This window comes from Epinephelus moara, chromosome 1 (assembly GCF_006386435.1).
Source record: "Epinephelus moara isolate mb chromosome 1, YSFRI_EMoa_1.0, whole genome shotgun sequence".
Lineage (NCBI taxonomy): Eukaryota > Metazoa > Chordata > Actinopteri > Perciformes > Serranidae > Epinephelus > Epinephelus moara.
The window spans coordinates 38,198,428-38,210,184 of record NC_065506.1 but is presented as its reverse complement, the minus strand read 5'-3'; the positions used below and the strand labels follow the sequence as shown (position 1 = coordinate 38,210,184).

The 11,757-nt window shown below is 38.3% G+C and overlaps 1 protein-coding gene across 2 annotated transcripts; it reads right to left on the bottom strand.

The window, feature by feature from the left end:
• Window positions 1–1,158: 1,158 nt before the first annotated feature.
• Window positions 1,159–10,261, bottom strand: anp32a (acidic (leucine-rich) nuclear phosphoprotein 32 family, member A). 2 transcript variants are annotated; one of them, XM_050045547.1, is made up of 7 exons: window positions 9,595–10,261; window positions 5,714–5,863; window positions 5,509–5,631; window positions 5,221–5,419; window positions 5,005–5,120; window positions 4,863–4,917; window positions 1,159–2,414 (listed from the first exon to the last, which is right to left on the bottom strand). In XM_050045547.1, the coding sequence occupies exons 1-7, from the start codon at window positions 9,646–9,648 to the stop codon at window positions 2,350–2,352; spliced, it is 762 nt and encodes a 253-aa protein (XP_049901504.1). In that variant the 5' UTR covers window positions 9,649–10,261; the 3' UTR covers window positions 1,159–2,349. The 2 variants fall into 2 exon arrangements, with proteins under 2 accessions (XP_049901504.1, XP_049901496.1); XM_050045539.1 differs by having other exon boundaries at window positions 1,159–2,417; window positions 9,595–10,249.
• Window positions 10,262–11,757: the final 1,496 nt, after the last annotated feature.

Below are 11,757 nucleotides of genomic sequence, written 5' to 3'. Positions count from 1 at the left end.
TGTCTCACATTGGGAACACCAACAGCGTGACCTCATCAGAAGCTCCTATTGCATTCTGCCAGCCAGTAATGGCTGGAATCAAGTGTGTCAGTGCCAGAGAGGGTGGGGACCCTCCCCCTATAAAAGGGCCTGACACTACGCTGCCAGTTATTCAAAAACCTCTTCTCGCTGCGAGCAGAAGTTCCCAACTTTACCCCTCGAGCTAACTGTCTCTCCAGGACCTAGCTTAACTGTCTACCGACACGAAATGAATGCTATGAAAGAGAACTTAGGTTCTCGCTTGTAGCATCAGAGTGTGCGCTGTTATCTCCTTTACCTCTTTATGAGTGATCACAAATGAGGCAGTAAGGCTGCACGATATGCAAAAAAAAAAGAAAACATTGCAACTATTTTGACAAATACTGTTATTGTGATGAGTCACAGTTTTAGTGGGAGTGGTGATTTTTGCATTTCATTCTCAATGAAAAAAAATCTAAAAATAATGTGATTGTTGCTGGGGTCAGTACCAAACATGCACGTTCCTTCACATGTGAAATATGATTTGTAGGCAGGGGCATCTCTGCAGCACCAGTTCTTGATTTATAAAGGTAGGTTGTGATACATTTTACCCATATCAAAAAATTGCAGCTCCTGTGATTTGAATATTGCCATTTTAATAATATCTCAATTAATTCTGCTGTTACTACCAGGGCTTTTTTAACATGTTTACACATACATGCACAGTCACTCTTCGACTACATTGAGGAACAGAGGCGTCAGAATGTGCTTCAGAGGTCACAGCTACATGTAGGCTTGTGGTAAGAGTCATTTTTTCAGGATTCTGATTGGCTTACAGCTTCTACTTCTTACTGTGGCTTTAGGGTAGGGGTTTTATCAGCACGCTTTTGACAACATTTCAAGTGTGTGTGTGTGAACAGGATTCTTTTTGAGAACAAAGGTGGGAAAACCCTTATTTTTTAAAGTACTCGTGTACGTGTGGACTAGGGCTCAGTCTACTTGTCCAGTGTAGAGTAAACAGTATCACATCTCAGTCTGCTGGAAATTGCCTCCTGGATTAGTTTTAAATCATCATCATCAGTATCTAATCACCTGAACCTGGAATACACGCTTCACCATTTGACTTGGCTGTGTTGTACAAGGACCACAAACTTCAAAACATATATAAAAGGGATTTATTGAAGTGAATGGGAGGGAGAAAGAAACAATTTGGCTGATGACAGTGGATTTAACATAGAGTGAAAAATCACTGAGGTAGGCCAATTTGACCATTACTTATAATAGTGAAAAACAAAGTCCAAATAACTGACCGCTTTCCAGAGTTTACACTTTGAAACAATAAATTTTCAATGCACATAAGTTGCGGTTGTAACCTCCAGTTATATCAAGCACTTCTCTACACTACCACCACAAATTCAAACATTGCCACCTGTGTGTCACAGAAAAGAACATGGAGAAAAGCGATAATGAGATCTGATGTTGAACATTTCTCTTTATGGAAAGATTATGCATACAAAGTTATGTTCAAATCCAAGAAATTTCACACTGCGTATTTTAGATAAAGCAGCATACATATTTAATATCTTATTACAATTCATAGTTTCACCTCAGATGTCTGTTCAATGTCTGCCATCATCAAAGAGAATACAAAAAAATAGATTTGGTCATTATTTACAAGAACACGTAATTTCCGAACTATCAAAGCTGAGGGTTTAAGGAGGAGGAGCAGCTTTGACAAGGGCAGACATTTTTTTGCTATGATTTAAAAATATGCCCTGTGAGGGTCACACTGTGCATGTTCAGACAGAAGTTTCACACCAGGACAGCAGAGAGTATTGGCATACTGGTGACACTACAAATACATAACTTACATTAAAAAATAAAAAGAAAAGTACGATGCAAAAATAAGTTTAAGACGAGGAGAGGACAGCCATACATGAAATCCAGTAGTTGACTTTAAAATGTGTTAGACATGCACTCTTTTTTTGTTTCATTTTGTTTTTTCTTTTGAAGGGGGGGTCTTAAAATACATAAGTCATCAGAAACTGGTCTTACACAAACGGTGAGAAAAGAAAAACATTTCTTAAAAAGGTTTATCTTTGCTATTATTCGATATTACAAAATTGGCGTCCACGTAGCAGTTAAAAGTGGACTGTAAAGACTGGAACACGGGAGCATCAAAGGTACATAAATTTAACTTATTTCTCCAGACAACCCCGTCTACCTGACTGGCCAATAACAAAAACCACTCCTACTGCAATATGAAACTGGGGGAAAAATACATGGGGTTGCTGGGAAGTGACTGGGAGATACAAGTTTAAAACAGTTCACAACTTAGCTTCATAAGGACTCTCAATCGTCTTCATCTTCCTCCCCTTCTTCATCCAGTTCCCTTTTTCTCTTCTGACCTCGCTCTTCTTCTAGAAAATAAGAGTCACATTTAAAAAGGCACAACCACCCACAATCATTCACATCAAATCAAAGTTTCCTGTTAAACTTCTCTTTCAGGTTTCTGCGTCATGACGACAGCAATGCTGGCTCAAACTGTGCGCAGTTTTCACATTGCAAGACAAAGTTACATGGCTTTGTGATGGACAATAAAGACTTTCTGAATCAGTGGAGTCCCAAATCTATAGTATGTACTGATTCTAAGCAGACTGTGACTACGCAGGGTGTGACAAAATTAAGGACTCTCAAAACTAAAGACCGTTTATTTTTGAGTGTTGAAAGATTTTACCACAATGCGAAGTGCATAAGAACTGGTGGAGTTTTCTGCAACTAGTGGCTGGTGATGAAACGGCTCCAGGAACACGTCAGAAGTCAAAAAGTAACTATTGGATTTTTAGCAAAACCCATCGCTGTTTTTTTATGAAGTTTAATTGACAGTGTCCTTCTAAAGATGGATTTTGATTGCCTTTGCATGATATTAGTAGTACTGCATTATGTTGTGTTCACACAGGGCACAAATAAAACAATTCAAGCAAGAGAATTACATGAAAAGTTAATGTAAAGATGCAAATTCTCGCTGGGCAGGACAATGGACGCAATTAAGCGGCGCAAATAAAGTGAGTAGCATGATTTCGCATCATACACTTATTCGTGAGAGTTGAAAAATCTGAACTTCAGCAACAGATTAGCACTGTGATAGCCAATCAGCATTGAGATCCTCCTGGGACATATGACACCAAGGATGTACCAGTGGAAGTTCATTCATTGATTTAGCGATTTCAGGTGCGTATGAGGCAAGTCAACACAAAATATTTTAGTAACGAAATGCTAAAATTTGCATCATGTTTGGTGTGAACACAACATTAGAATAAAAACAGTTAAAGCTGGGCTGGGCAGTTTTCTGAAAAAAGCTTTAAAAGAATTGTTTAAAAAACGAGTTTAAACTACACCATCGAACACAGGCATATTGTGGCACTTCATACAAAAACCCAGTCTTTCTCATACTTTGATTTATTTAATCTTAATTTGTTGTAGAGCTGTACGCAGCACATCTGCTTGCTCCACTCTCACTCCTTTTCTGTGACCACAAATGACACAAGAATAGCATTGTCTCTACACATCGCTCCCCGCCACTGTGGACTGCCTGACCGGAGCAGGCAGCAGCTCTAGAGACAGAACTTGGGTCAGCGGCTCAAAATCTGCCAGCGCAAACTCCAACACCAAGTGTCACAGCGGGTTGGTATCCAGTGGCAGCACCAGGTCTAACATGTAACAGCAGCAACAGAAAGTTTGCTGATCCAGCGGGGAGTCCAGTTAACCAGAGCTGGGGTTTGCACTGGTTGGATTCGGGTTGCTTCAGCCGCTGACAGAGGGTCTGTTTCTAGCGCTGCTGCCCGCTGTCCTCCCATTGAGGTGGTCTGAAGAGGCAGAGGCTCTAGCTAGCTAATGTTTCATAATCGTGAACTTGAATTAGCTATAGCTGCAGCTGTTAGTCTTTTGCTCTGGTTAGCATAAGACTAAACTATTAGGAACATTTTCTGTGCATCACTGAAATGCGTAACTGATATCTACATGAGTTTTGTTTCAGTACCGCAGACTCTGCGTCTGAATTTTTTGGGTTGCTCTCAGTGTGTAGGCAGTAGTTGCCAATGGTGGAATAGCAACTTTTTCTGCATGCTTTCCTGCTAGTGAATCAGACTTTCACTATCTAATGGGACCACATGTGCATCTGCATTCATTTAACAGCCAACAGGAACGCCCTCCCTCTGTGACTGGCCAAGGTCACCAGTCACAGGCTAGTTTTTCTAAGGCCTGAAAACAGAACCAAAAGGAGGTGCAGAAGACTAGTGTGTCCTCAGACCACTTGAATTACAATATGCTGAAAGGTTACTATGGGATTTTTGTCCAATGACACCAAAATAAAACTTCCTACCCCAGCTTTAAAGGTTTCTTTTTGAGTTTTTGATCACCAGTAGCACTAAGGAGTTCATGTTTTCTCACTAGTTTGTGCAATTCTGCTGTTGCAGTGGTGGTAACACACAAAGAAGCGTGACAATGCCTAAATAAAAGCGGTTAACTATTTAGCAAGCATGTGTAAGCAACGTACAAAATCATTTTTTTAAAGCAGCTTTGCAAATGTTTTATGGGGAAGGAAATGCATTTAATGTGTCAGGCCTCAAGGATACACTCAATGTGTTAAAAAAAAACATCTGTCTACAGGAAAACTCCACAGGGAAACATTTGGGTGTGTTGATCTCTTGTGTATGAATTGCAAATACTGTACACTATAAAGATTAGTATGTAGTACAGAAACTATACTAATCTTTTGATTCTATACTATAGTCTGTATACTCTTGATATGTACTATGGAATTGGGAGACAGCTGATAAGTCAGAGTCAGCCACCATTATACTCACCCTCATCATCTTCATCGTCAACCTCCCTGTCGTTCAAATCCTCCTCCTCTTCCTCCTTTATAAAACACAAGGTAACGTTAGCGTGGTTTTTCAGACTGAATATTTTTAACCATTAAAGAGTGCAAATCAAACTCATTGTCACCTCTCCACTTAGGTCCTCCTCTTCCTCTTCTTCATTCTCCTCTTCATCTTCCTCTCCTTCTTCCTCCTCCTCATCTCCTGGTGCTGTATCTTCATCGTACTCCTCCTCATCTACATCTGGGTGAAACCAGTTGGAGGGTGATTATTAGGCAAAATGTTCAGACACCAACATTAGCGACTTTAAGAGATGCTATGAAGGCTGTAGCCTTTAACTCACCGTCTTCGTCCTCCTCGTCATCATCCAGGCCCTCTGCGTAAACCTCAGCATCAGAATCTGGTGCCTCTTTGTCGTCTTTGTCGTACCCGTCCAGGTACGTGAGCTGGGGTAGTAGCTTGAAGACGTTGTCTCTGTATTCGTTAAGGTTTGTCACTTCACAGTTAAACAGATCTAGGCTTTTCAGGGTCCCCAACTCTTTCTGTCAAAAGAAAAGCAAGGTTTCATGAATAATAACAGCGGCTTTGTATATTATGCATTTCTTACAAAGTAATTCAGGGTCTCACTCACCAATGGTTCTATTGTGCTGAGGTCTTTAATCTTGTTGCCACTGAGGTTGAGGTGTGTGAGGTTGGGGCATTTTGCTGCCAGAACTTCCAACCCTCCTGAGATCCTGTTATCGCTGAGTTCAAGCTGTTGATCAATTAAACAATTAAAATATGCAACAGCTTAAAGCCTTGAGTCACAGAATCGTTCTGTGCAGAAAGACACCCACCTTTTTGAGTTTATTTAGCTTCGGCAAGTGGGCAACTGTCATCAATCCAACGTTGATTGTGCTTAGAAATTCCAGTTCCTCAAACTCGTCTGTTAGACCTTCGATCTTTCCTTCATTTGAGCGACAGTTGTCTAGAACGAGTTCTTTGACCTGTGGAACAAACAAATACATCAAGTCAGTATCCATCTAATTTGGGAATTCAAGTTAGGAATAGTTCAAAATGTGTAATAGGTCAAATACAGAGTGCAGAAAATATGTTAAGAATGCACTGACTTCCTGTCTGGATAGAGATTGAATGTCAAGTTTCAAGTATTTCAATCTCTTGATAATAGTTTTGTTTTATTTGAGAGGGATGCACTTAAAATTTAGCCTCTAACTTCAATTCCAAGTGAGGCTGAATGTGACTTTACTCTGTTACGTAGTATTTGTCACACTAAATTGATTCAGTTTTGGAAAGCTATTGCTCCGTTCTAGTACTCTTCCTACTGTTTTACACAGTTACATAAAGCGTTAAAGGAAAAAGCTAACACAGAATGATTTGCACTAATTTATTTTCAAACCTTCCATGTGTAGTCAAAGTGGCTAATGGTCACTACACAGTACATTTACATAAGTACTTGCCATTTTTTGCCACTCTATATTTCTACCACACTCAGAGAGACATATGGTGCTTTGTCCTTCAATGTACTATACACTTGTGTGTATGTAATAATATAATATTCTGTAATAAATTTTGCTAATAATATTTCTGTACTTTCAGTTAAGTAAAATTTTGGAAGCAGGACTTTAAATTGTAAGGGAGTATTTTTAGTGTGTGGTATTGCCATTTTTACTTAGGTAAAAGATTTATACTTCTACCGAAGGTAGAAAGCAATTAAGTACATTTACTCATTTACATTTACTCTGTTTTGAGGTACTTGTACTTTACCTGAGTATTTCTCTTGCATTACTTTATACTTTTACTCCACTACAATTTGGAGGTAAATATCTCAGTTTTTACTTCACTACACTCTTTGATTTATTTAAGTTACTAGCTACTTTGCAGAGTCAAATTATTAATGCAAAATAGAAATCAACGGATAATTTATGACCTTTGAAGTATTTTTATGAAGATAACTCAGCAAGTAAAAAGTAGTTAAAATTAGCTACACAGTCAGAAAAACTTTGGACTCTTGTGTTGGACAGGCCTTAAATTTTGGTTGGAATGAATGTCAGGTTGATGATATTTTAAATGTTGACATTAGAATTTCACGATGAGTTGACATTAACATTATGATGTTTTGCAGACGTCGGGTTCTGGTCTCCATACCTCATGACTACATGTTGTTATTCTACATCAAGATGTCGTTTGCAAGCGACTTTTCGGAGACACTGGATTTTGGTTACTTAGCAACACAATTTAAAATTAACAAAATAACAATGTCATCTGTCGTCAGTATTCTATTTTGGATTGACGCTGACATCAGACGCTGTCCTCACATTGAATTTTGGTCACCTGACGTCACACCCTAAATTCAAATATCAATGCCTAAAGACAATGGTGGCCCACTGGGACTGAAGCGATGAACACATTAATACATCAATAGTAATAATACTAATAATACTACTAATAATAATCAAATGTATTTTTTCTCAAATAGTCTACATGGTGTGTACTTTTATTTTTAAAGTAGATTTTCATGTTAATACTTTTGAAATTTCACTTAAGTATAGTTTAGAATGCAGGACTTTTACTTTTAAACAAGTATTTCTACTTTGTGGTATTGCTGCTTTTACTTAAGTGAAACGTTTGAATACTTCTCCCAACAGTTACATCTGCTTATGGTTTGCAATGTTTTAATAGCCCCAGATTATATAGGCTATATGTATATTTCAAAAATAGGAAAAGGCCTAATAATAAAAACTAAATGCCCCTTATCTAATAATCTCTTAATTCTGTTCATGCATGAAAGCCCCCAGTTATAATATCATTTATCAAGGACGCAAGTTTTGGGTCCTCTGTGTCATTTAAGAAGTGCATTTTGTGTGATCATGCGCATACACTAAGGAGAACACACCCATTATCACTTTAATATTAAAAGCTTTATAGACTGATAGGTAGTTTAATCTATAATAATACATCATTTATTTGATCACTGTAATCTGTATTTTTAATCTGACTCACAAATAGTGTATAAGAGTGTAAGTATAAAGTAGCACAACATGGAAATACTCAAGTACTAGTAATCTAGGAAAAAAAGCTTTTTAAGGGTAAATAAGATGCCAGAGTGCATTAAAAAAAAGCATCAAAATAGAACTGGGGGGGAGGATCCCTCTGGGCCCCCTGGAGAGATTCAGGCTAAGCCCCCCCTGTCCTCACATTCTAGAAACGCCCCTGCTAACATCAACACAGCCCTTTATAAAAGCACTATATACCAGGATGTACAGTATGATCGCTGGTTTTAACTCGGCGGATTGATATTTAAATAGAATGATATGCGGTCACAGGTGTTCTAGAACGTGACTCAGCCAATCAGCACCGAGCAACGAACTATTAAAAAAAAAGATCCAGTCCATCAATAATCCGTCGACACATTTCAACGCTCTAGTTATCGCGATGAACTGGCTCTCCGTCCATTACGTAAATATCACATTTAACTTAATTTTCCAGTAGAAACAGTCGGTTTGTCGGCGTTTACTTTATTTTACCGGTTGCCGCGTTAAAACGTAATAAGGTGTGTGTGTGTATGTGTGTGTGAGAGAGCGGCTCAGAGCGAACAGTCAAAACAAGTCGGAGGCAAACAGACCTACGAGTCGTGCACAGGGTCATTTGTGAGTAGGAGGGGCAGCTGAGGCAGATTAGATAGCTGCCAGGCAAACGTTTCATTGTTGCTTGTGCTTAAACTGTCGCCGATTGGATTGAAGGCGTGTGTAGACTTCTGTTAAAGCGAAGGTATGATGAACCGTCCGTCGTTTGTGTCGAATGAGCGGAATATTCGGTGTGTTTCAGATTGCCTTTGTTTCTCGGTAAAATGGCGGCTTGTCCTAGTTCTGGAAAACTAGAGCAACAGCGCGGCTCGACGATTTGTTTTCATTACGGCTGGATGTGTCGTCGAAAAGCGAAAGAGCCTCGACGAAACAAGCCGAGTGAACACACAGCGGTTAATAACGACGCGGGCGTGTTTGTGGTTTTATATCTCTCGGTGTTGGTCGCCCAGCCCGGTGGCTGATAACGGTCCATGCTAACGCCGCTTTCTTTCGGCCATCTGTGCGCACTGTGGCTCCAGTTGTAGGCTGCGCGGGGCTGCAGGCTCTCCACTGGAAAGCTGCTCCAGTGTTCCCATGCACGTCCTGCAGACATAAAGCAGCTCCACTGGGCAGTTTGAGCAACTATCGGTGCAGGACGCGGTTGTAAGGCGGTAATACGAGGCTGTGATCTTTATGCATCATTGATAATGTCATGACTTTGAGTCTCCGCATCCTTAACGCGCCAAGTGCACGGCTCAAAATGTTTCTATGGATGCACCTCTGATCCAAAGCACATCAAACAGCGAGTAGAGAACAATATCACGGGGGTTTAAAGGCAAAAAGGGGCGCGTTCGTAGATCAAAAGTTACAAATATGGCTCCTCATGCTGCTTGCCTTGTTTATACCGCTGGCATAAAACAAGCTGTGCTGCATTCTCAAACTGCACATCAAAGACGTGCACACAAAAGTTCACCCCGCGTACCTGCAGCACCTGAGACTGTAAACACGTTCGCAGAGCAACAATGTGACCCGACGCCTTCATCGTCTTTTTTAACTTGCAAGAAACTTTGTATCCCCACGCCAAGACATCACACGAAAGATTCTCCATTAGCTGAGAGTGAAACATAACCAGCGAGATGTGGAGGCCAACTTACATCTGACGGAGTGCGGTTCCGCAACTCGAGGTGAATTCTTTTCTTCATGTCCATCCTGGATCCGCGCACCCCGAGATATGATACACACTTTTAATAATTACTGCAAATGCAACTACCACCTCCAGAACAGACTGCTGTTGTTCATTCAAACTTGATCCGCTCGGTGGGCGGGAGCACGTCTCGGGATTGTCGTCACCGCCGACCAATGGCACGAGGCAAATAAAGAGGGAACGGATTTACAGACACTTGGGCCAATGAGGAGGCCTCGATCAGACTGGGTGGGGTTTTGTTGTCGAAGTTTGGTTGTTTTGTTAACTTAAGTTTACATGGCTAATGTGATGCACTGAATACATGCCATGGGGAAGGGATGCCACATGTTTGTCGCTGAGTGTGTCACTGTGACAGCTCAGCCACACTGTGAGCTGTGTGTAAAGCTGCACATCACACACAACCCCTGGATTTTGATTGATTTTTATTCTGCTAATAAAACTACACACACATAACACAGTTGCCCCAGTATCTACAGGAGAAAAACAAAAACATAGATTCAGAAAAAAAGGAATCAAGTGTGTGTTACATACTATTAACTCAATAAATAGTATGTAACACAAACAGGTGTTCAAAACAGAAGAATGACACAAGAAAAACAATACACAAAATACACATTTCCTTGTTTTCTCTTTTTTTTGTGGTGAATTTAGAATTATATAGGCTATAATAAATTATCATTTTGGATATAATACTTAATTTACTAACTCCATAAAAGTTGATTTAGAGTTGAGTTACTCAGGAAAGATGCAACTTAATTCCAGAGTGATTCTGGCTCGCCCAAAATCTTCATAACATAAAAAACAGTTGAACCTCTGCTTTATTAAAATGAAAGTTGTGACATATAGATTTAATTGTTGAAGGTATTACATACATAAATGGGACATAACAGTGTTATTTATTTGTAATCCATCAGACTGATCTCCACCAAAAGTATCAGTATATAGTTCAAATTTTGAGGTATTTATTGTCATATGCACAGAGAAGCAGTTATTGGCAATTATTTATTTCTCATTAAATATGTATAGAAAAAAATCATATAAGTGACAAATTTGAATCCAAGACACAAAATAGTGCAGAAGTTAATACGTAGGGACAACATAAATCATTTTTCATTTATTTTATTATATATATTTATTATAATTTATATATATTATTTTATTTTTTATTCATTATTTTATTTTATTTATGCTATTAATTTATATTTATACATGCAGAACAATCAGATTCATAATCAAAATAATATTAATACACATTTCATGGCCTAAAATGAACAGGGAGACGAAAAACTATTATGCCTGCCCCTTTCTCAAAACATAAAAAAAAAGAAATAGATAATCTGTCAATTATAGCTTTACATAACAACCAATACTTACAGTAACTTAAAAAAAAGAAGAAGAAGAAGAACAATCAAGCGCCATAGACTATAATTCATATTCTACTAAGGGGACAGATATACATTTTTTTAAACTAAAAAATATTTATATGATATTATATAATATTATGTTAAATTATGTTATATTATTTTATTTTATATTATATTAACTGTTAAATCAATCAGAGAATTCAACACTTTGACAACGACCACCGAAGTACACATCTGCTTTGAAATCGTCTGTACATACTGTTCCTTAAAATGAAATTTCTTTCCATGGGCGTCATCCTCTAAGATAAAATCAAACATCTTTTTAAGTTTTTTGGAAACACTTTTTTTGCCCCTGTACATAACTAATAATGTTAACAAAGCATATAAAATATAAAATCATATGTGGTAGATGGTGTACAGTACTTGCAGAATGAATAAACTATTATGTCAACAGGGATGTAGTAAATATGTATGCATTAAAAATATATATACACAGAGATGTAAACAGGTAGTAAACCAGTAAAACTATATAAAGGTAAAGTGACAGTGTGATAGGGCAAACAAGGGAAATCAAAATAAATATTAAATTTTGATAATAAACCTACAGTTTCTTGTAAAAAAGTTACATTTTTTCCAAAGCATATATGATTAACTGTTATGCAGTTTGATTTATTTGAATATTAAATATAAAGCTTTTCTATGATATACAGTCAAACACTCCAAAACTCAGTAAATTAACATTTTTCATG